Source organism: Coffea arabica, chromosome 10c (assembly GCF_036785885.1).
Source record: "Coffea arabica cultivar ET-39 chromosome 10c, Coffea Arabica ET-39 HiFi, whole genome shotgun sequence".
NCBI lineage: Eukaryota > Viridiplantae > Streptophyta > Magnoliopsida > Gentianales > Rubiaceae > Coffea > Coffea arabica.
In genome coordinates, this window is record NC_092329.1 from 3,062,241 (window position 1) to 3,087,636 (window position 25,396).

Genomic DNA, 25,396 nt, shown 5'->3' on the forward strand with positions numbered 1-25,396 from the left:
GTACATAGTATTTTTGCAACCGTGAGGAACAGGGGACTAGGGGAGGGATCGAGTTTTTCTGTGAAAATCCTTGAAAAATTGCTATCCTGTTTACCACAATACATCATTTTTGCAGCCATGATGGCATGGGTCAAGTTTTTGCTAGTCACGTAGCAACTGCATATTCAAATAATTGTTTATTCACTGCAATTTGCTGCGGATGTCAGTTTATATGTTCTAGGCTTGGTCGCTTATAAAATGCCAATTTATTTGAAGATTCTGAATAGCAATGACCATAGTAGAATGATTGAATTTGAATGAGACTTCAAATCAGTCTTCTCTTACATAATTTGGGTCCTGAGCAGAATTCCTATACATGTTAACAATATACAAAACAGTTAGGTTAGCTATGGAAAACTATATACCATTCTTCTTTTTCTTTATCTTTTATTGGATTTCTTCTTTCATCTCTTTGGATGAGGTACTGCACTGCCTCCAGCTACACCAGAGACGGCATGCTGTGTTTCCAACTGAAGGACCTAACATTCACCTGTGGGGTTGAGAAGCTGAGTCCAACAAACTCCTTTTGGACGTGGCTCAGCTCCACAATGCCAACCAATTTTGCAACCAGGGCAGCACTTTCCTTGATGTGGTCCATGTCTTTTGTGTCTGTCCATAATCGTTGGCATAACTGAAGCCTTCTTCTCTTTGTTTTTAATCCAATACCCCACTTCTGGAATAGGGCCATTCTCTCCGTGTTTGAGACCTTCTTAAGCATTAAGCTGCTCAGCATCTCTCTTTCGCGTTTCAGTGCTCTCGTGCTGTAGCCAAAGTAATTAATTATACGACTGATATAACTGTAAAACCAGGAATGAAGAAGGTGTCTTCCGCTAATATGAGTTTTTCAAGATGCTTGGGATCAACTTAGATGAAGATAACTAGAAAATTTTGGGAATAGAGATAGAGCAAGCAGTTAGATACGGCCTTAATAAGTTACTCATCCCGCCAAGCTATAGTTAGTGTGGTAGTACAGGTTTGTTGTGTCTTCAGCTCACATAACAGCTTCTTGGTGCAAAAAGCAGCTCGTATTTGGCATGTCATAATGAGTTGGAAAGAAAAAGAAAGCAAGAATAGATCTATACCTCGAGGATTGACCATTTTTCACAGTATTAGTCTGCTGAGACACCTTGAGAAAGGACAATCGGCGGAGTTCTACCTCCATGTATATAGAGTCAGATGGATCTCCTTTAAAGACCAGGAAAAAGTAGGTCCTGTGGACCAATGGTATGTCGCAAGCATCCCAGAGTTGAATAATCTCTGCTCTCTGCTTCTCGAATTGTATGGACCAATCTGAAGGGGATTTCTGAGAATCATGTACTCCACCCAAAACAAGATTAGAATCTGTTTCAAACTTGTTAGAAGTTGGTTCAGCATCCAGGACCTAACAGATAAATCAATGAGCAGGTATCAAAGCAAGTAGACCTACTGCTTCACAGTTTAAGGAAGATTGCTTTGTCATTTGAAGTATTAGAATAATTAATGACAAACACTTGTACAATAAGCCATGTTGGGGATGTTTTCATTTTGGAATTTTGTCCAATTTTGTGCAAGCATGATAACCAAAAGGTACAGTGTCAATCAATAGGTGATTAAGATGCATTCTTCACATTGGGTGACAATTAATAAATAGTAAGCATTAACTACTGAGTAAGGAAGGTGACGAATTAGGAGAGAGAGAACCTGCTCATTCACGAACTGATTCTTAGACTTGACCACCTCATCAGCAAGTCCCAATGCCTTCATACTTTCTTCCTTGGCATCTGTGGAGTCACTTTCACAATATTCCTCGGAATGCTCTCTGTGTAAATCTTTACCATCTGCAACTGATTCTAACTCGGAAAACTTCCCATCCTCGGATTGTTCTCTGCATAGATCTTTACCATCTGCAACTGATTCTGACTCGGAGAATTTCAGGTTGTTGTGTTCCAGACTTCTAATCGAGTCCTCCTCAAATTCAATGGATGGTGTTTCATGTTCTTTTTCCATCTTCGATCTGGGAGAAAATGGCATTGTTGTGAGGACTTCGCTACAACTTCTGCTCCTTGATGACTCAATGCTTCTCGAGTCGTTTAGTTCTGAGTCTGATGAAGAAGAATACTGTTCCACTGGATGGGAATGAATGGGAGAAATTGTAATTTCCTTAACCTCGTCAACTGTTGGCTTCAGAGTTCTGTTATCATGGTCTATGTTAACATTCACCAAACCCTGATTCTCCTTTTCTGGGGATGACGCTGAGTCAAAGTTTATCTTCCTCATGTTAACATTCTCCAAACCCTGATCCTCCTTTTCTGGGGATGAGACTGAGTCAAAGTTTATCATTCTCAGGTTAACATTCTCCAAACCCTGATTCTCCTTTTCTGGGGATGACACTGAGTCAAAGTTTATCATTCTCAGGTTAACATTCTCCAAACCCTGATTCTCCTTTTCTGGGGATGACACTGAGTCAAAGTTTATCTTTCTGATGCTTGTATCAATTTCAATGCATTGAACTTCCTTGCAATTGTCTTCATTGTTCAGGTCAATTCTTTCTGCAATTTTCTCCCAACCTTGTGTTGGATCTGGACCAAAGTACTTCTCTATAAACATTCTTGGGGAGGTATCATCAGAGAGAAATTGTTCTTCAGAAGATTCAGCAAATTGTTCCTCGGACTTGTTAAAACTCAGGCCTTCACCTTTGTCATAAAAATGAGATATGCTTGAACCAACATCTAAGCGAAAAGGATCAATTATCTCTGATGCTTCTGATGCTGGATATTCATCAAGCCATGTGCCTTTCTCTTGAGGTTCTGACATGCTACTGAGTGCATCCTAAAAATGATGGAAGGAGAATAAACTTTATCAAGATGTAATATGAGGGTAAAACGTATGACAAACATGTCGTGAGTACACATACCCATGGTCTTGAACCTTGAGATTCTCCAGCTGATTGCATCAAATTCTGAAGGCGAAAGTGAGCTTCATTACGTTGCTCAGTTAGCTCTCTAATCTCTTTATCCATCTGCAGAAGTAAATACACTAGCTAAGCATACCTGTATGCATAAAGCTAGATAAATATTCTAGTTACATTCAAAATTTATATGGCCCCATGTGGATTTCAAGCTGGACAAAGCGCAAGAGAACCCACCCTGTATGGTGCATTCTAAATTGTTTTGGATGGCTAAAACGAAATGAAATCATATGTTATGGATGCAAAACCAAAGATTGAAGGAAATTAATTTCTTGTCACCTTTGCAATGAGAAGCTCCTTCTCTTTCAATGCAAGAGAGTCACATGAGTTAGAAAGTGATCCTATATTCTTCAATTGACTCTCCAGTCTAGCTAATTCTCTCTGCAATTGCTTCACTAATGCCTTCTCTGACATCACTACATTGACATGTGCGTTGGTGCTAACTTGCTTGGCACAACTTGCAAATAGTAGACTGTTTCTTGATTGCTCAACATGACTGTGTGCAGGGCTCAGGGTGCAAATGATGGCTGTTCTTGCATTGCCTCCCAACGAGTTCTGAAGTATTCGTGTTAGCTTGGAGTCTCGGTATGGAATGTGTGCATTTCTACCTTTGCTGAATAGATTGATGGTCATAAATCAATAAGAAATGCATATTGACAAATGTACATTACAGTCTTAGTTATGGCTACTAAAGCACCTTTGAAAACCTCACCTCAAGTAACAAGCTCAAAATGCTGACTGAAACCTCACAAAAACATGAGTAACATATCGTTAACATGTATCTGAGTGCATATTCTGCTCTTTATTCTGGAATTTTAGTTATTATCATTTGGTTTTCTGGTGTTCTCAGTACATAATGGCTATCATTTCAGTTTCGGACATGATAAGGAATACAACGGGAGGAAATTACCATTCACTGAAGATCAGACTAAGGAAATGACTATTACATTACATCCGATCAAAATATCTATAAGCAGATTTTCTTTGTTTTGATTTAATAAATATTTTATTATCGATTTTGTGGACTCCTGAGAAATAGGTATAAGCTATGTGGAAAGACAACTTACAGTCTTCTCCACAAGTAGTAAGTACTAGAGCACTGCAATTCTCTCCTTAAATTGTTTTGGTCTTCCTTCTAATTCTTTCCCTTTCTCCTTTTGAACTTCTTCCCTTTTTTCTAGTTCTTCTAAAATTATATTTTCTTCAACCTTAGAAAGAGCCATGCTATCATTATACATGGGAAAGAAGACCTTTCAATGACCAACAGTGCTTGGCCCCTACCCCCCAGAACACGAAAGAGCAGGACCAACAACAGTATTGCCAGTTATTAATATCCAAATGTGAGAAACTCTTAAGGAAAAAAAAAATGAAGCTCCACCTCAACTTGCGAATAACAGTTCCAAGGGTCAGCAAACTGCGATTTATGTGGGAACCTTCTTTTAGTCTTGTACCAGCTGATAAGGTTTGAGAAGCACGTTCACTTCCAGCAAGATCTACAAAATTCTGTGATGGCAAGAGAATTTAAAGATGATGCCAAATTGTATCTCATCTATTGACATCATGCACAGCTTAGTAGAAGGGAATAATCATTGAGCAGGGCTCATAGTGAGCATGAAATTACCAAGCATCAGCAGAATAACACTAAGGGAAAAAAAAAAAAAGGTCCATACCACTGTAGCTGATAGAGTGCTGGAATTTTCAGTGCGTCTGAACTCTCGAGCAGAGCTATCAACTGTCTGCAAGAATACATTGTTGCAGAAGAATTAATGAATGTTTTGGGGAGCATATTATAAGTGTTAAAGTCCAATGCCATGTGATCCATTTGATGACTTAGACAAAGATATGTTTGAATGTCTTGGGCATCAAAATTCACGTTTTGTAAGAGGTTTACCAACTGACCTATAAAAATTGACATTTAAGTTAAAGTTTATGAATTACTATCTAGGTATCTTAAGCACTGAAACTAGCTCAGGAACTAATAGACATACCAATCTCAATATCTGATGTGACCTGGAACTCATTTCATTCAGAGAAGTCTCTCCAATTTTTCTTTGAGCTGCAAAAATACAAATTCAACTTGGAATTGAGCCATGGCACTCACTTCTGGTAATCTATTTGCAATAGGAGGTGCACTCGTTTACCTGCACAGAGAGATAAGAGCTCCTTTAAATGGCTCCAATCCCTCAATGCAACATCTGTTATTTTTTCAACCACGGTTCCCCTCTGTAGAAAAAAAGAAAATAAGATTCACTAGCACATCTACTGCTTCAAAAATTGCACAAATTTTTAATATTTTACGCATTTACATCTGGATCGTCTAGGAGTCTTAGGGGAGTAGCATCTGAGCTGAGCAGATCTCTCACGGCTTCATTGTAAATCTCCATTGCGGAGAACTTCAAGACAAATTGTCTGTTGGGATGCTGTGAAATCAAAAACATCTATTGTTGTTAGAGGAGGTCCAGATGAAATAAAGAAACAGCAAAATTAGTTGCAAAAGAATTCTAGAAAGAAAATGGAAAAGCAAGTACCTTCTGTATGTAGTCATATATATCTGCTATTGCGTACTCAGTAATCCCACACATAGTGTATGTTTTTCCACTACTTGTTTGGCCATAGGCAAATATACTTGCTGCAGAAGCATTTTATTTTAAAGAATAGTCTTATCACAGTAATGATTTGCTCTCAAAGAAGACAAGGACAGGAGTAATACTCACAGTTAATGCCACCCACAACAGAAAGCGCAACTCTTTTAGCAGACTCCTCATACACTTGCATCGTGGAGCAATCACCTGCAAATACTCTATCTATTCCCAGAGGATTGAAAAGGAAATGACAAAGTCAATGTTGGAACAAAAACGAAGTAGAAACAGCAGGACAATATTGAAGTTATTTTTGGTTCTCAAAATGTGTGGCCTATTGCACATTGGATCAGTCCTGATTATCAGGCTAAACTGGATATCTTCAATTAAATGGCAATGTGACTTTCTGGAACAACTAACCTCAAGATTTTCCATAGAATCAACTATTTAGGAGACAAGAAAACTTTCTGAGAGCCTTGGTTTTCTGAGTTTCATCGTAGTTACTGAAGAGGAAAGTTTACTTAAACCGCTACAGGAATGCCAAAAAGAAATTGCATCACATTTAAGGAAGAGCTACTCCATTTGCTCACCAAAATTATAGGCAGTTGGTATCGCGGAACGCTCTGGTAGGCTATTTTTGTACAGAAGTGTAGTGCTGTTGATGCACTCCCAAACAGCAGCATCTTCATTTGCAAGTTCTCTGTCATTCAAAGGCCTCAGTCTAATCGAGACAAAGATCTTCTCTTCGTGAGCATTTGACAATTGATTATCCCACTTAGCCGACTCGTCCACATTATTATTAACCATCCCCATCTTTGACTCAAAAATCAATTCCCCAGCTGCTACCGAAGATGCACTTGAAAAGGAGAATCAATGGGCAGGTAAACTAGAGAACCAAAAACCAATATGGGTTCCTCCTCCCTTCGTGAAAAGAAGAGGAACTCATCTCTAAGCTCTACGCTCGTCCTACGCCACCAAAATGGAAATACACCCCTACAAGCCTCTGTATATGTGATAAAAGGGAAAAGAATAAGAAATGATCATTCAAAAGATACATAAGATATGGATGAAATTGTAGTAGAAAAATAATTCGGAAAAAAAAAGGACTGGGGTTTTACATTTTTGAGGGCTGCATGCAATCACAAAACAATATTTTTTGTATTGCAGTGCTATAACGCTTGTGTGAGTAACTCAGGCAACACAAGAAATCCTACCTTAATAAAGGTGGTAAAACCTTAGGGTCTTGAAGTTTGTAATGCAAATGTACGTATTCAGCACTAAAATGAGCAATACCTTCCAATCTGCCAGTAACAAGGTAAATTTAGTGACATTTTGATGTCTGATAGCAAACAGCTGCTCAAAAATGACCACCAATCTAACACACAATAAACACATGCATTGACTGATTGAAATTGGAAAATGAAAAAGTATAAACAAAAAATGCTGAACGAGCACTACAATTTTCACAGCAATAATGAATGCCCGGATAAGATTAGCTCACCATTATTAGCATTGTTTCGAATCAAGAATGGTGAATGCAACTCAAAATGATCCAAAAAGAAGAAACAAAGAAACTCCCACGTTCAGGGAGAGAGACTGGTCGGGAAGAGGGAATTGGCAGTTGTACATTATTAGGGAACAACGGATGAGCTAAAATGACGGTTGAAACGGAGAATTTGAGAACCCGGAGAGAATTCCGGACAAATCCAGACAACATTTCCAATTCCAAGGGGGATTTAACTTTTGATGAGATCATGCCATGCGAGGATCAGAGAATCTGCGAAGTGCAAACCAATATCAACACTTTGAGCGGAGTCAAAAGCATTTGGACCGCCGAAATTCATCGCCAACTATGACGGATATATTTTTTGCTTCAATATTTCAATAGAAGAAAAAGGAACACGGGGGAATTTAATGGAGTACCAACTTTGAGTCTTGGACCTCATCTTTCCTTATACTAAGATATCAAAACTCACCATGAATTTTCTTCGAAGGAAAATTATATTCGCACTCCTAAATCAGTCACCCTTGCTTTATTTTTGTCATGACATTTTTATCCAAGTAAGTTATTTATCACTTGACGTTTCCAAGTGATCGAGTGAGTTAATTGAAATAGTATAACAACTTTGAAGATATATGAAGCTCCCTCCAACCAAAAAAAAAGAAAAAAAAAGAAAAGAGAAGATATATTGAGCCGAAACATTCGGAGTCATTTCTCTCACTATTACATGGTATGAAGAACCACATTATTATTGTCAAACGAATTCAAACCAAGAAAACTAAAGAGATTGATGACAGGCGCTGGGAGAGTTTGCCTGTGCTTCACTAAAGTTTAAACTATAGCCTCGTTTCAATACTACTCAATAGTCAAAAGGCATTTGCATTTGATTTTGGACCATTTTTTTTTTCTTGAGCTTGAATACGTCTAGTCTTAAAGTCCTGTGGCGCTCATCAATTTTGGGCTTCTGATGTACGGTGACATGTAATCCAACTGTATAATCACAGTGAACGCAACGGACGAAACCTAAGAAGATTAAAGTAGTAGGAGACGTTCAATTGAGACATGCATGCGGGAGACAGAAACAAAATGAACTTCCGAAAGCTGTGTATTGCATTATGCCATCTTTTTATGTTTGACTATGCTTTGGACCTAATTGCAACCGCCGAGACACAAGAGGAGAGAAGATTTGGTGAATCTCCTCCGTCCGGCTTCAATCTAGTTTATTTGAATACGATTTCAAGAATTCATTGACTGAGACGGTTCATATGTAAATGGCTCTATCTAACACATTCCATTTTCTTGAGCCAAAGATATACATTCCTGCAGTGGTCCGGCCAAAATTCTTTGTAAGCATGACTTTGCCCTACGTGGTTCATTTTATTAATAGCAAGATGGAATTCTTTAATGGTAATTCAAGTAGGAAATAGGAATAGCTCCTGCAATTTTGCCAAATAACGATTTTTCATGCCCACATAAACATAACCGGCCAAATTAATAAAATTTGGAAGAGGAATATCCAATACCAATGTTTGTGTCCCCGGCTCAAGGTATAAGCATCCAAGAGAGTATGAATTGGAGGAGAGGACTCCAGTCCAATCTCAAAACCCTTCACAAACCCCTAGCGGCGAGATTATAACTCGGGTGCCTGCTGCCGGTTGTGAGGCCAGCCCCAGATCCCAAGCTGCAATCCAAGAGCTACCTTCCACATCTACAAGTTGAAAATTTTTTTGACTTATATATATATATATATATAACAAAGGGCAAATTATCCATTTGGCTCTTGAACTTTTAGTTTAAGTAAAATTAAGCCCCTTAACTATTTTTGGGCAACTTTTAGCCCTCAAACTTGTAAAATTGTGCACCCGTGACCTTTTTGGCCAATTTATCCGGTTTTGCAACCCTTTTGACCCTTTTGCAATCGGAAAGCCAATTCACACGAATGGCAATAATCTGAGTGAGAGGGCATTTTTGTCCGCATATTCTAAGCAAAAAGGGAACACCTCCTCCTTCTTCCCATTTCCTAACCTAACCCAACCGCTAACTTATTCAACAAACGAATTGCAGAGGGAAGAGAGAGAAGTCGGCAAAGAAACAAGAAAAAGGGAAGAAGGTAAAGTGAAGTGAAGGGAAGAAAAAATGCGCAAATATCGTAGCCCTGTGCTTCCTATTTGTCCTTGCGGTAAAGTCACGAAGATGATTACTTCTTGGACTGATAGAAATCCAAGGAGAAGGTATGCCGTTTGCTCAGAAGAAGTTGGTGGCTGTGGGTATTGGAATTGGATTGACGACGAGATGTGCCGTCATTCTATCGAGTTGATACCAGGCCTTCTAAGGCGGATCAATGCAACAGAAAAGCAAAAAGAGGAATTTGAAACTGCAGTAGCAAGATCCGAGGCAAAAGCTGCCAAGTTGAAGGCAAAATTAAGAGAAACAGAGGAGCGGATGCTTGTAGATCTCTGAATGTTGCTACTATTGAAGAGGACGGGAGCGGTCCTCAGAGCACACTCCTCTTGGACAAGTCAACTTGCAAGAGCTATGCCTCATGGTCTCTCTCAAAAGATCATCTTCAAGTTGGTGACATAGTGCGTTCACGGAAGGCAGTAAATTCTTGCAGTACTCAGACAATGGCTGTAACAGAAGGAACTGTAGTTGGCTTGGAGAAGGACACTGATCAAGATGGATATGTTCTTGTGCGAATCCCTAGTTTGCCAAACCCTCTTACGTTGAACGTTTCAACTCTTGAGAGGGTTACATTTGGATTTGCTATTGGAGATTGGGTCCGCTTGATTAAGGAAAACGAAGAACACTCATCTGTGCGTATTCTACACTTCATACAACGTGATGGAAATGTTGCTGTTGGTTTCTTAGGGCTACAAACTCTGTGGAAAGGACATCCTTCTGATCTCCAAATGGCAGAGCCGTATTTTGTGGGGCAGTTTGTGAGGTTGAAGGCAAGTATTGTGAATCCCCGCTTTAAGTGACCTCGTAAAGGCAGAGATATGCGGGCAACTGGAAGAATTTCTCAAATACTTCCAAATGGGTGCGTCATTGTGAAATTCCCAGCAATACTTGTGATTGGGGGAGAATGTAAAAGTTTCTTGGTAGATCCAGCTGAAGTGGAGCTTGTCTCTTTCGATACATGTCCTGGAGTAATGAAGAAGTACCAGCATGCTGAGGATTTTCACTGGGCTGTGCGGCCTTTAGCAATTGCAGTTGGCTTGTATACAACAGTAAAAGTTGGAGTCTTTGTTGGTAGGAACGTAGGTGCAAAATTCAAGAGCAAAGGCCATACGAATCAGTCACACAATGAAGGCCGTGGTCAAGATGGCCATGGAGGTGGCAGTTCAGCACGCAGGCATTCAGTTGCAAAAATCCTCTTTTAGGGTGGTTCCCCTGCTGGGCGCTTCATCACAACAGGGAGCAGTTGTTCCCTTTTTGCTTAGAATATGCGGACAAAAATCCCTCCCACTCAGATTACTGCCATTCGTGTGAATTAGCTTTTCCTGTTGCAAAATGGTCAAAAGGGTTGCAAAATCGGATAAACTGGTCAAAAGGTCACAGGTGCACAATTTTACAAGTTTGAGGGCTAAAAGTTGTCCAAAAATAGTTAAGGGGCTTAATTTTCCTTAAACTAAAAGTTCAAGGGCCAAATGGATAATTTGCCCTCTAACAAAAGGACTCATGAACCAATGTATGTCGGTTAGTGGGTAAGGTCGGATTATTCTTTTAATAAAAGTCATGTGTTTGAATTTTAGCTTCGATTGAACATACTCTCTGGTCCTTATTGATGATCAGAATCGAATTCACACAAACTTTTTATTGAAAAAAAAAAAAGAACTCATGCAAACAAAGAAATTAAGCCCCAAGGCTAAAGTAGACGTGCAGGTGCGCATATATATATATATATATATATATATATATATATATATATATATATATTTATATATATGAAGATAGTTATTTTAATCACAGTGTTTCTCACTGAATTAATGTATTGTGGGTTATTTGGGTTTTACCCATACTGAATCCTATTTGGATTATGTTATGTGTTTATATATATTTAAATTATTCATATTTGTATAAATTCATAATAAATAAATAAATAAAGACCGTGCTGATGCACGGGTAAAATTCTAGTTTTTCTTGAAAAAACAAAGAAATTAAGCTCAAGTCTAAGAGGCATAAAAATCGAGTTTGTTAACCGCTTAACAGATTTTTGTTTTTTGCCTTCCCTTTTACTGTAATAAATGCTTAATAGTCAGATAATTTATATGTAATACCTTCTGTCTGCATAGTTTCTACATAATGGGATGGATAGCTTTGCATTTTCTTTTTGGAGTTTCTGAATTTACACTAGATAAGCACACAAAAAGGAAGATAGACTCTCTATTAAACCTATAAAATTACTACTTATCCCTAAATTGTGATATTTGTAATAAAAATTAACCTTTTTTCCGTAGAAAGAAAAAAATAACACCCGACAAGACGCCAAATAGACGACTCCACATAAAAATAGTACTAAACCTCTTGAGCCTCGTACTTCACTCTAAATTTGGCTATTTCTCTGACGGACTTTCCTACAGGGACAATAATTTGTGAATATGTATTTCCCATCTTTTACCTGTCGATATCCTTTTTATTGTATCTATTTTTTTGGCATTTTCTTTGCTTTTGATTTTAACTTGGAGAAACTTCTTCTGGATCTGCATCATACTAAGATTTATTCATGGCCGGAACAAATATTAATCATTCTTGTTGTCCTCATTGTAACGTGCCTGCTGGACTCCAGCTTGAAGAGAAAAGGAGAGGATATTGCGACGTCAATCCAAAAAAAAAAAAAAAAAAAAAAACTTCTCAACAAAGTAGTACTATTAAACTTCTTCTTTTGTATCCTCCAGGGGAAAGAAAATTTCTAAACCAAGCAAACATACTTTTGCTTTCCAGTGCGGATTGATTCATTGACGCAAATAATTGTTTATTCGATTTGTCTAACAGATGCCCATAGGACACTCGTTAAAATATATTTCAGATGTTATATTTTTGAAAATATAAAACTAATTGGAAAAAAATAAATAAATACAAGGAAGAGTAGGTAAGACTAAATAAAAAAAAATATATATATATAAATACAAGAGAGGATAATAATTATTAGTATGTGTAAATATATGATAAGTTAGGTGAATAATAGGTGTGTTAACGAGTGTTCGTCAGAAAAACCCTTGTTTATTATGATTTGTGTCAGTGAAATGAAGAAGTTTTATTAAATGGCAACAAATTAGGATGACTAACAACAATGTACGAATAATCGAGTTTCCCAGTTTCATATAATTAGTCGATTAATCATGTTGGTTCTCTTCTGATGATCGTGATATGATTTCCTAATTTACAAGGCCAAAAGGTCACTTTTCACGTTTCTTTCTGTTACGCTTTTGACGTATGGTTTTTCCTTCATCGTGGGACAAATCTGATATCTACAACTGGTTTTTATTTCGAAAACCTGATGCGATTTACCTTCAAAAAAAAATCTCAACTCAGGTGGAAAGATGTTAACAGAGGAGGAAGGTACTAATTAAGATAGATATGGTGATCAACTTTTCTCATACGAACCTACTTACCGTCATTGGCGTATTATCAATCATTTAGTCCATCGAAACAAGATGCTAGTAGTCAAGAAGAAACAAAGAAATCGATTGCCCATAATTCAAGGACCAGCTACTAATCTATCAACGGCCTTTTTATAATCCAACATAATTAACCCCATCAACTGAGATCATAGCCTGTATGATGAGAAATTAGAAAGATGCAAAGCAAAAGGCAAAACTATATGATAAAGCATCCATTTGATTAACCCTTATTCTCCTTCGAGTCTTTAGCCAGCTGATGAGCAATCAATGCAACTACTCATTAACGCAACTAACTGAAGTGTTATACATGAATGAAAAAGAAGCAGTCAAATAAGCAAGACTTATTTCAAGAGTCCCCCTTAGCCAGCTTGCTTAAGTAATCGATCAAGAAAAGTAATTACAGGTCCAACTATATCTATACGTTTAGTGTTCCTTCCATAGTTCGTGGGACAGTGTGTAATATTACTGAGCTATAATTTGTTTATATGATTCATACAATTATAAATTTCTTGCAATTTTATGTGTAGAAAAAGTTATTATTATTATTTTGTTTTTTTTGACTAAGGTCCCGTTTGATAACATAATTCAACACTTAAATTCAATGGATTCAAATCTTATACGTTCAAAAGCATTTGATAAAAAAAAAAAAAAAGTACATATGAATTGGCACTAAATTTCTAAATAAAACTTGTTTCAAACAATAGGTAATAAGATATTCACTTACCATTTAGTGTTATATACACTCAAATGTATTGGATTTAGTATTTAGTAATTCAGTAACTTTATAGATTTAGTTTCAAATTTTAGATTTTAGATTTCAATTTCCAGATTTAAATTTTATCAAACACATCCTAAAAATCTGAGTTCAAATTTTCAAAAATTGCACAGGTGGTCTCTTTTATTTTAAATAATCTATTTTGCCTTTTGACATGTAAAGTGCAGCATTACGATCTCCATTCTCCAACTTAAAACCATATCTATATTTCGTTCATTTTAAAAATATTTTGAAAAATATTCGTGCTTTCATTTAACCATATAAATGTGTAATAAACTTTCATCTATAATATTTTGTGAATTATACTTCATTGTTTGAAAAAAAATTTAAATTTAAGTATTGAAAATAACATGCTTCTAAGTTGTATATAAAATAAGAGCGACATATATCATAATAATTATAAATTTATACATATTTAAGCAATATGACAATAAAATTTTAATAAATTTAACGTCTCACAAACAAAAATAAGTTTAAAATTGGTATGAAAGTAGCATAGTTTTAGAAAACTATAGTAAATTTACCGGTATTTTTCATTTCGTAACTTTTTAATATTTCATACTATTTACGTATGAATTTACATATATAATTATGCCGGACATGTACTTTTACATTGAACTTTTAAGCATACTTTTTTAAAAAAATTATATATGATATATGTATATATCATATCTTATATTATACTCATCCCGTATTTTACTAACTATGATCTTAACCATCCTGTACTTTGTTAACTATTTTTTCATATTTATTTATTTAAAAAATAAATATAATTTAATAAAATTATAAAATTCGAGGCTGACAAATACGTTCCTTTTGCCAACTAAAAAGAAATTAAAAAAAAAGGAGAAAAAAGAAGGTCCATACATCCCATTCCCAGAAACAGCAGGCATTCCCCGGTCTGTAACTCTGCCCCACCAGTCCATCATCACAGCCACAAAAAGATAATATGAGACAGCTGAAACTGCTGAAGCAGCAGCAGCAGCTGGAGCAAAAAGGGGAACCCCTACACCCTTTTCCTCTTCTCTTTAGTCTTTTCCACTTTGATTCCCATTCCAATTCCCATTTGCTTCAGATCCAATGCAACCACCTTCGTAACCAATCAATTACCCTTCCCTATCCAGTTACCAATTCTCGCCCACATATAACCCTCCAAAAATTTGGACCATTTTTGCCCAATCCCCCATCAAAAATCCAGCTTTTAGGGTTCTTATTGAACTCTGACTTAAGCCCTAACCCTAATTTCAATTATCCAAAATTCAATCCCCTTCAGTTCCAAGATTAGATTCCCCACCCTCTCAAATTCTTTTCGTTTTAGTCTTTCTTTGTTGGGTTTAAATTTTTAGTCCTTAGCATTTTGATTTCCAATTGCCAGCTGTAATATTTCATAATTAAGTTAGAATTCCAAATGGCAACTAGAGGTAGCAGATCGGAGAAGGTGAAGAGAATTTTCCAGCAATTCGACGCGAACCGGGATGGAGGTCTGAACAGGGAGGAGATGGCGGCACTGGTGGTGGCCGTCAACCCTAGGGTGAAGTTCAGCGACGAGCAAATCAACGCCATTCTCGACGAAGTTTTCCGAACCTACGGCGAATTCATTGATGGCGAAAAGGGCCTTACCTATGACGGGCTGTTGCGCACTTATGATGATGGAGCTGGCGATGTTGACCGTGATTTCGACGCCTTGGGTCTCGAGCTCAAGCCCGAAGCAGCTGCCGCTGGCATCTCCGACGAAGCTGCCTCCACTTCATCAATCGCTGACGAGCGAGTTATTGAGCCTCACAAGAAGCAGAGGACTGCGGCCTGGGCTGCATCACCGAATCACGGCATTGTGTTTGATGATACGTGGAAATTGGTGGATGATCTTGATATTTTAATTAAAAGGTTAAAATCGAAGCAAACGAAAGATGGGAAGATTAAAAATGATAATTCGGATATGTATTCAGATGCCGGTTGGTCCAGAGAATTGGGTCCATCAACAGAGATCTCGGACAAGAGATTTCTCTGGGAGGAATCTGGTCATGATTATGTAGTTTTTGTGAAGGAATTGGGTGTTTTGAGGTCGAGGGCAGACGGGGCAAGGTCAAGGGAGGAGGCATTTGATGGGCATATGGCTATTGGAAGGGTTTTGTATGATTACCATTTGTACAACGAGGCTCTTGTGAGCTTCAAGAGGGCTTCCGAGTTGCAGCCAACTGACGTAAGGCCTCATTTTAGAGCTGGCAATTGTTTATATGTACTTGGACGGCATGGGGAGGCTAAAGGGGAGTTCTTGCAGGCATTAGAGGCAGCTGAAGCTGGTGGCAATCAGTGGGCTTATTTGCTTCCTCAGATACATGTCAATTTGGGAATTGCTCTTGAAGGTGAAGGTATGGTTCTTGGTGCTTGTGAGCATTATAGAGAAGCTGCTATTTTGTGTCCAACTCATTTTAGGGCATTGAAACTTTTGGGTAGTGCATTATTTGGAGTAGGCGAGTATAAGGCGGCTGTTAAGGCATTGGAAGAGGCTATTTATATGAAAAATGATTATGCGGATGCGCATTGTGATTTGGCCTCAGCTTTACATGCTATGGGGGATGATGATAATGCGATTAAGGAGTTTCAGAAGGCTATTGATTTGAAACCTGGGCATGTGGATGCTTTGTACAATTTAGGTGGGCTATACATGGATATGGGTAGGTATCCAAGAGCTTCTGAAATGTATACCAGGGTATTGGCTGTTTGGCCGAATCATTGGAAAGCACAGCTGAATAAGGCAGTGTCGTTGCTGGGAGCTGGTGAAACTGAGGAAGCTAAGAAAGCTTTGAAAGAAGCTTTGAAAATGACAAACAGGGTTGAATTGCATGATGCAGTAGCTCACTTGAAGCAGCTCCAGAAGAAGAGGTTGAAGGGGAATGGAAGTGGTACTGGGGAGGAGGTTTATATAACTGTGGAACCCTCGAAGTTCAAGACTGTGGGGGAGAGAACTACATTGAGGCCAGAATTAGCAAACTCGCTTGATATTAGAGCTTTTCAGAAGATTACCAGACTGAATCGATGTGATGTGGAACTGATAAAGAAGCAAATGAATGACAACGATGTACCAGTGTCCTACTCTGGCGGTGGTTTGCCTGAAAAATCCATACGCAAGGCTGCACTAGAGGAGATTCTCCGCAAATTACTGAGTTTTTTGAAGCCTGACACCTTTGTGGGAGCTGTTAAGGCAATAAACCAGAAAATCCTCTCTGTTCTGGATGAATCTGAGTCAGGCAGGGTGGATTTGGGCTTGTTTTTTGCCGTTGCTGCCCCTCTTTGTGGAGGTCCTGCAGAGAGGCGGAAGCGGGTGGCATATGATGCACTGCTGTGGCGGCCTGTCAATGAAGGTAGCACCCAGATAAGAAAAAGTGATGCTCAAAGGTACATCAAGCTCTTGAGGGCCATCTACATTCCTTCTCAAGGTGTCAGTGAAATGCTGGAAATACACGGAGAAATGGATACATCACCGGTTTCTCTGACTGAGTTCCTTGCAATGTTTGATGATCAAGACTGGGGTTTTGGTATCATGTCTACTCTGCTGAAGCTAGAAATCGGGGACAGAAATCGCCATGGCAGGCATATTTGTGCAACTTGTAGATATCCTATCATTGGGTCCCGCTTTAAGGAGATGAAATCACACTTCAGCCTCTGCAGTCAATGTTACAGTGAGGGGAAAGTTCCCCCAGCATGCAAGCAAGAAGAGTACAGATTCAAAGAGTACGTTAGTGAAGCTGAAGCAGTGAAGGATAAGTGCCTATGGTTCAATTGGCATTCTAAGAGTTCCCCCCCTGCTGTACCTAGCTAGCAAGGTTTAGTTTTTGGGTGATTTTGCAGGCTTGATGTAGATGATTTGTTCAGTGTGAATTGCTTAGCACTTGAATGTATTTAGTGAGCTTTTTGGCCTTGTACAATAAATTCCTATGAGGTCACTGGTACCTCTGTATTCTTCACTTTGTGGCAGTCACTGTAAAGGTTCTCCTCTCTCTCCCTTTTCTTCTTTCTTTTTCTTGGTTGTCCTGTTGCTGTATTGGCTGTAGCTGACTACTCCTAGGTACATGACATTTCTCTCAACTAAGGTTTTCCGTGTAAAGATCACATTCACTGAGCTGAGTTGGATTGTATTACGGGATATTAATTGTGTACAGAATTCACTGCAGAATGCAAAGAGGTTGATTATCACTGGTGAGAGCTGATTTCATGTCAATTGTTTCATTGTGTTGCGCATTTCACGAATGTCAGAAAACGGGACTGATATCAGACATCCAAATAAACACTGCATTTTCATGGTACAGGTCATAAAAGTTGCAGTCACGCATAGGGGGATTTGCTGAGAATAGATGAATTTGGGTTGTTTCTGTTCGTATCCTATCTGAGCAGTTAATTACACTCCCCAACCTATTGAACAGGGTGCCCAGGTAAAGGAAATTTATGTGTGAAATCACACATACACATGTGATGCTTTGTACGAGTACTAACTTTATTAAGACCAAACGTATCCATTTATTATGGAATAAAAGATCATAAAATTAAGTGAGCGAAGGTAAGTAATGCGTGCAGCGTGCGTGATAGGGAAAAAAACATCAAATGAATACCAGTAGAGTCTGAATAACAGAATTGGAGAAATCATTATATCGCAGAAAGAGGTCTGGATGAATAAGATGAAAACAGATCATATGAGCTATGAGTGAAAATGTTGCTGGCTCTTGGATGATTCGCCATTTGATACTTCTCCATTGCTTTATATCTTCACCTTTCATTGCAAGGATTCTGCACGACACGCCGTCTTCTTCTCTGCGGTATTGGATATTTGGTAGCATATACGTTTGGATTTGTCTGTTCCTAACTTCCTTGGTATTACCTTTTGTGTTCAAGTTATGATCCACCATATGCCTCAAGCTGCATTATCATCATCATCATCCATATCTGACAGGTTCCATCTCTTTTTAATTACTTTATATGCTGCAACTCATTTGGTTTACCTATAAATGCTGAATTATAACTAAACCACATTGCGCTTGAGAAATTCTTGGCCGGTTATGGTTGTCTTGGTTGCCTGGTCGAAAAGATAAGTTCCGAGTAAGAGGAGTTTTCTGTTTTCAGGCTCTAACATGTTAATGTTCTTGGACGTGTAATTTACACCGCTATAATAACCCCTCCCAAGTAATTTAAAGTTTTGATGTAACTAATTAGGCACAGTACTACGCATTTGTATGGTTGAAATGCAACAATTTTTTTAGGAATCATATTTAAAACTTTTAATCATTCGTCGAGGCAATAGGAGGATTTCTTTTTTTTTTTTTTTTTTAACAATATAAAGAAAGGTTTAATATTTGGTTTGAAGTAAAACTCTAATTTTAGCGAATTTTACTTCATTTCCACTTAATTTCCTCTCCGCATTTGGATGAACCTACGAAACTCCAAAAGTAGGAAGTTGTCCGTTCTGCGACGACATGAGCTGTCTCATCTCTAAAAACCTTGTACATGCAAGAACCATGATTATGTCATACACGCATGGCATGCAACAAGTATTATCCAACCTCAAACGTTGTGTGCCAAACTTGTCCTTGTGCTCGTAGCATCCTCCAGATAATACGGCATAAATTAACGAGATTGCGAGGATTGTTTGCTAACAAAGAGTACATACTCCAAAAAAAGGTGATTTCTGAGATTATCAAGAAGCAAGCCAGCACTGCTTATATTGCTAAAAACTAATTCAGCGTGATCAGAGAGTATCGAATCAAGTTGGATATGGCGAACGCGATTGTGAGGTTGATCATGCGCTTGGCGCTGCTGATGATATTGCTGATGACAAGGGCAGCTGCCGATGCAAGAGCCCCATCCTTGTTCACAGTCTCAGCAGAAGCAGAAGCACCATTCTCCTCCCCAGCATCAGTCGCCTCTGCTGAAGAACAGGAGGTGCAGCTACAAAGCCAGACTCCAATTCCTGATGATCCAATAGAGGAAGATTATGGCAATTGGGTTCCAACACCGTATTTCGGGGGAGGAAGCAGTGATCCCATTCCTCATGCAGTTCCAGAAGTTACCTTTCCTCATTCGGCCGCAGCAGCAGAAGCTCCCCTTCCCCATTCGGCCTATGGCTGTGCCTGTTATGATGGTGGTCAGGGGCTCAAACTGCAGTCCTCACCTCACTGATCTTCGGCAATTCGGCTCTATCTACTTCTCCATTTTATGTTGCCACCTTTACGTGGGGTATTATGAAAGGTTCGAATCAAATCATCTGACATATTTGCCGTGTCATGTTAACTACAGGTAGCTAAAGTCACTCCTATCCGGGCAAATTGGAAAATTTTAGTAGAGGGCATTTCATTGTCTCCTCCTATTGTGGAATTACTATACCACAGTATGATTAAGAAAATGTGAGCGGTGTCTGCTGTCTTCACACTTTGACTTAACTGCTCATCCACATGTTATAAAAGTCTCTGAGCTTTTCTTCAAATTTATGTCCATTGAAGCAATTCCAAGGAAACAAACAAAACAAACGTTACCGTAGCTGCATTTGGAATTTGACAGCAAAAGACACAATTAAAGAGTTGCAGAACATCCAATTCACAAAAAGGGGCATCCGTTCCCTGAGGCTATCAAAATATTGAATCTTAGAACTTATTGCCGGAAAACTTGGGAGTGTATCTCTATGAATCTACACTACTAACAAAAATACAGAATTTATCGTCATACAAACAAAATCCTGATAAACTTAGCAAAACCCTGGGATCCCACTTGATGCAAAAGCAAACTGGGGACTTTCTTCAAAAGTTACTTGCATCTTTGAGACCATATATTCTTAAACCATTTTGATCTCTTAGGTATACGGCAATTGACATTGGAATCATACCTTAGTTCAAAAAAAAATATTTTCGCTGGCGTGTCGTCCAAAAATGTACAGTAATGCCAAACAACTCAACTGATCATTTTTTTTTTTTACCAGAATACCGATCACGCTAGACTGTATTTCTAACAAATAGTGTATATGCTTTCCTTCTATTTTTCTTTTTTTTTTTTCCTCACTCTAAAAACAGCATAGAGCCTGAAACACCAAAGCGTCAGAGCAATACAATCCCAGCTGCATGTTAGACTACGCTAGCCAATTTGAGCCAGTAATATCAGCTACTACCAGAAACTTGAGAGCAGAAACATCCTGGTGAAGTACCATAGTGTCTTCTATGATCCGCAACCATATTACCTATTGGAAACATCAAAGAAAGAACAGATGATTAGTAATTAGTATCAGTCAACAGCACAAGGCACTCCCTAAAAGAAGCATTATTAATCGAAATGAACACCAAAAGCACGGGACAAAATAAAGGTTGGATTAGCAAAATGTTGGTCTCTGGGACTTTAACCCAAAACGTGTACTGGGGACAGGAGATTATATGATTCAAATTCCAAATGTAATTTTGTAACAAAAAAGTTGCACTTGCAATGACGAACATCACATTGATACTAAGGACAAATGCACAGTTGCAAAATGCATTTTGATGACATTTCAAACTACAGAGAACTGAGCTTAAGTACAGCTGGACTCAACAAATTTCAGATACATCAATGAATGTGAGGCAAGTTCCCCAATAAATCAGCATAGGTGAAAAGCACGAGATATCAAGGGACTCCTGTGCAGTGTACTGAACTTTGAAGTATGATCACATCATACATACTCACATTAGATGAACCAAAGATGGACCAGCAACAGCAGCAACCTTCTGAGCACGATTTGCTTCATACTTGTAAACCCCCTTCAATTCTTTTTTCACACGACGTGCCTCACGTCGTTCTTCTTTGACAGCAGCCTGTAACCATTATACATCAATGACAATAGGAAAATTTGGGGGGGGGGGGGGGGAACTGTAAAAATGTCACTCAAACCTGAAAGGAAAACACTTAAGACGCATAGCAACACATCAAGTAAATTCAATAGTAGTTAGGACATCAAGGAAGATTGCCAGATTAATTAAGACACAAATATCAATTTTCAGCCCATGAGCACCACTTCTGGAAAATATTTATGGTACTTGTCTTGAGAATAAAACCACAATGTCAAGAGAAAAAAGAGGTTCAACCAAAAATATTTGGTGTAAGCAATGGTTCCACATTCAAAACCAATCATTGTCAAAAAAAAAAAAGAAAAAAAAGAAGAGAGCAGCATAACAGATACCTTTCTTTCTTTCTTTTCCTCCTTTGTCTCTTGACCACGTTGTTTCCTCTGAGGTTGCTCAGGTCTCAGACCATTCATGTCCGTCACCATATCTGTAGAAGACTTTCTAGTGGGCAAAAAGTCTACAGGAAGCTTCTGTTTGCCTTTAAGAGCTATTATATGTCCTGGAGAACTCAACGTTGCAGCAAAGGTTTCAGCTAGCTTCTTCTTTCTCGTTTCTGGAGCTCCGATCTTCCCAGGGTGATTATCAAGATTTGAATATGTTGAAACTATAGTCTCACAATCCCATACCTCTGATTCATCACTACTTTCCTGAAAAACCACCTCCTTTTCATCTTCACTTTCATTTTCATATTTTTCAGCATATTCTCTGCACCTTTGGATGACATCTGCAGCAGATTCTGGTGACTCCAGATCCTCCAATTCCTTCTTCTCTTCCAAGAGATCAGAAGGAACTGCATATTTACCATTTAAGCCATCAAGATGACGGTCTTTTAATGCATGATTAAGCTTCTCAGCGAGGGATTCTTCACAAGCATCTTCTTCAGCGTCATCATAAACACCATAATCACCATCACTGTCTGCACCATATTCCTGAAGTTCAAGCTGTACCGAATTACACTATATGAGAAATTGAATCTATAAGATACCCAATTTTGGCAGACATCTTTGGTTCCCCTTCTTTATAAAATTTTTTATATGGTTTGTACTTCTGTTTTTCTGTCATTATCAAAGTTTGCATCCCTTTTCTAACAAGAACAGAAGGTCGAATGCAACAATGCTGAATACTTGACTCATACTAAAGATTTGTGAAACAAAATCAAAACTTTTGTTCTAAAATATTAGGAAAGAAATAAAGATCAATATGTTAAAAAAAAAATCTTACCAAGTCAAACTGCTCATCTAAAGGACGGCGAACCCTTGGCTTCTCATTTTCAACAGTAACAGATCCTGCGACACTTTCTTCTGCACCAGAGACAACCAAATCATTCCTTTCTACCCTATTAACCTGCAGGCTCTCTAGCAATCTCAGCTTTTTACCAAGTTCCAGGTCAGATGGTCCTTCTAGAAGGTTTGCTTTGACCACAAAGTCCTCTTCCAAGTCCTCCTCTATATCAGAGCCAAACCGTGACAAATCACTGTCATCTAGTAATGCTGCAATGTCATCATCAGCCACTTTCTCAACTTTTGCATTCCGAGTTTTGGATGCAACAGCATACATGGACTTCTCATTGGACTCATCCTCCACTCTTGAAATTTCTAGCCTTGATGCATTATAGGCCTACAAGAAACAAATTACATAAGAGGCTGACAGAACAAAACACATACAACACACAATTAATATCACCATTTAGAACTCAACGTCAATTCGAAACAACACTTCTTCGGTAATTATATCCATGAGAAGCATATGCCTTACTCATTTACTAATCAAAAGAAACTGAATTACTACTATTCTCTGTCTTATCTACACGGTATTAGCATTGAGCTAAACTGAGTAAGGGCACATTTAAAATTGATTGATAAACTAATCAATCCTCCCCGAACAAATTAAGCTTATGTTAACTTGTGAAGGTAGTCCATTCTGCTCGATTAGCATAAATCTTGAAATCTAGGGATACATAAACCAAGTTAAATCAAGCCGACGCAAAATCAACTTGAGCTCAGCTGGGTTAGACACAGAACTCTGAGCTCTTTAGTAGAATATTATCTAAATGAACACAAGCGTAATAACTATCTCTGCAAGATTAACAATTGCCCACAATGAAGGCTAGAAATTTGTCAATAAAACAAAATTTAATCCGAATTCTAAGCTATATAGTCCCATTTAGGCTAAAATCCTTAATATTGTACATAGCATAAATAAAGAGGAAGAGTCTCAAGCTTAACAAACCTTAACATCGGGAAGAAGATGACCAAGCTGAGCTTTGGGATTCTGATAATAAACAGAACCGCCGCCGGAATTCTTTATCTCCCTCAAATGCATCAGATAATTGTATCCATCGTCCGGAAACCCTAGCTCAAGTATCTCCCTCCTTACATGGTCCGGCAACGACGACCCCGTCCGAGCTCCATTCCCAGGGTATCCGCACTCGTAATAGTCCTCCGGCGCGTCGTCGAATACTGAATTTGGGTCATCAAACAGAACGCCGTCGATTGCTGGCTCCTCATCCTCAGAAAAGCCGCCAACTTTGTATTGATTATTGTCGACTCTCACGAAACCTCGGTCACTAGAGAGTCCGGATGAGCAGTTCGGATCCGAAGTATCCCGGGCGAGTAACTGGAACGTCGCCGAATTTTTCTTGTCGATGAATTTATTTTTTCCCATACTGATAGATAATTTAGTGGGCGAAGATAATTAAGAATTAAAATAACCAATACATAGATGAAAATCTGCTGAAGCAAAGGTGAAATAAGAAGAAGAAGAAACTAGTAAAGACGATATTTGACGATGGACGGAATTTTTTTGGATGGCTAAAACCCTAAAATTTGCTAAAACCGGAAGCACGTGCACCTCGCGTTGGAAATTAGCCAGTGAGGAAGGAAAATTAAAAAAAAAAATTTGAAAAAATTCCGTTGCCGGGACTCGAACCCGGGTCTCTCGGGTGAGAGCCGAGTATCCTAACCAACTAGACTACAACGGATTTGTGGCATAGGATTAAATTAGATCCCTATAATCTATGCCAAATACAAGGTTGAAATCGTGGTCAGACTAATAAATAAATGATTACATGTAAACCCACGCAGTTCTACGCCAAAGCCAGCCCCGGTGGTAGGTACTCGGGAAAGTTCTTGTGTTAACTAATTTAATTTCCGTTCTGTCAGTTGATATTGTAGCAAAAATAACTCTTGATTGTGAAACATGTGACGATAGCCGTATGGAAAGATTACTATATAAATTAGTACAAATTAAGGGTGCAAATTGAAGTTTTAAACATATTGAATCTCCGGAAAATTCTATCATTAGAGTGTTTAACAAAGCGGCATTGCTCTACGGTTGCAGTCAAAATGCCTCAAGGCAGCAATGGCGTTCCGCAAAAAGCAAGCATGCGTAGAGCTTCCTTTTCCAATTCACTCTTTGGAGAAGGGGCTTTGAGCGAAAAGTAGGAGAACCATCAAAACAGCTTTAACCGCGGTAAATGCAAATCTCAAGCTGGAATATGGAGAGTCGGTTACTACTATGTTATATGCAGAATTGCATGCTTAGGCTTTGAAACAATTTAGGAACTTCATTACCGAAAAAATTGTGGGACTGGTTTGATGGCAAGCTTCTGGTGGCGTTTGGTCAAGTTGGCATCCTTCCTTCCATCTTGAGCGTACGATCGCTGGGTGCACTGTGCAGTGAGGGAATAGTATGTATTTCTCGATTGGATTACAATACACTCATCTGATTTTAAAAAAATAAAAATAAAAAGTTAGTAACCAACAACAACGTAATGTATTATGTATCATCAATCATGAGCATGCTACTATACAACAAGAATATTTCAAGTTCAAGATTGTCACCATCCAAGATTCACTGTGAAGCCACCATCTAAGGTCCCAACAAGAATACTTCTTCCACATGCAAGTTGTAGTTACTTGCATTCTACAGTAAACAAGAACTACGTACTTTTATGCTTTAAAATCTTTTCATGTCCTTGTATCTTTCCAATATGTAGGACAGGCAACAATTATGAGGTCCTTTGAGGATGGGATAGCTGAGCACTGAAACCTGCAGAACGTTCGCATGCGTGCCAGTTACC

At 38.5% G+C, this 25,396-nt stretch overlaps 3 protein-coding genes and 1 non-coding gene across 6 annotated transcripts; 1 reads left to right on the forward strand and 3 right to left on the reverse strand.

Moving 5' to 3' along the window:
- Positions 1 to 263: 263 nt before the first annotated feature.
- Positions 264 to 8,775, reverse strand: LOC113714949 (kinesin-like protein KIN-7E). Of its 2 annotated transcripts, XM_072069530.1 has the most exons (15): positions 8,590 to 8,775; positions 6,780 to 6,866; positions 6,156 to 6,568; positions 5,701 to 5,790; positions 5,515 to 5,615; positions 5,293 to 5,406; positions 5,128 to 5,209; positions 4,975 to 5,042; positions 4,657 to 4,722; positions 4,365 to 4,489; positions 3,266 to 3,599; positions 2,933 to 3,037; positions 1,720 to 2,847; positions 1,122 to 1,420; positions 264 to 800 (listed from the first exon to the last, which is right to left on the reverse strand). In XM_072069530.1, exons 3-15 carry the CDS (start codon positions 6,376 to 6,378, stop codon positions 479 to 481), a joined length of 3,057 nt encoding a protein of 1,018 aa, XP_071925631.1. In that variant the 5' UTR covers positions 6,379 to 6,568; positions 6,780 to 6,866; positions 8,590 to 8,775; the 3' UTR covers positions 264 to 478. The 2 variants fall into 2 exon arrangements, with proteins under 2 accessions (XP_071925631.1, XP_071925632.1); XM_072069531.1 differs by lacking the exon at positions 6,780 to 6,866.
- A 5,864-nt stretch (positions 8,776 to 14,639) lies between these two features.
- On the forward strand, positions 14,640 to 17,430 carry LOC113714454 (uncharacterized TPR repeat-containing protein At1g05150-like). Its single transcript, XM_027238289.2, has one exon. The coding sequence runs from the start codon at positions 14,874 to 14,876 to the stop codon at positions 17,283 to 17,285; it is 2,412 nt and encodes an 803-aa protein (XP_027094090.2). The 5' UTR covers positions 14,640 to 14,873; the 3' UTR covers positions 17,286 to 17,430.
- A 2,904-nt stretch (positions 17,431 to 20,334) lies between these two features.
- Positions 20,335 to 24,151, reverse strand: LOC113713614 (uncharacterized). Of its 2 annotated transcripts, XM_072069567.1 has the most exons (5): positions 23,545 to 24,151; positions 22,537 to 22,932; positions 21,651 to 22,256; positions 21,158 to 21,285; positions 20,335 to 20,681 (listed from the first exon to the last, which is right to left on the reverse strand). In XM_072069567.1, exons 1-5 carry the CDS (start codon positions 23,977 to 23,979, stop codon positions 20,678 to 20,680), a joined length of 1,569 nt encoding a protein of 522 aa, XP_071925668.1. In that variant the 5' UTR covers positions 23,980 to 24,151; the 3' UTR covers positions 20,335 to 20,677. The 2 variants fall into 2 exon arrangements, with proteins under 2 accessions (XP_071925668.1, XP_071925669.1); XM_072069568.1 differs by lacking the exon at positions 20,335 to 20,681 and having other exon boundaries at positions 21,154 to 21,285; positions 23,545 to 24,130.
- A 71-nt stretch (positions 24,152 to 24,222) lies between these two features.
- Positions 24,223 to 24,295, reverse strand: TRNAE-CUC (transfer RNA glutamic acid (anticodon CUC)). The gene has a single exon. It is a non-coding gene; the product is annotated as a tRNA-Glu (tRNA).
- Positions 24,296 to 25,396: the final 1,101 nt, after the last annotated feature.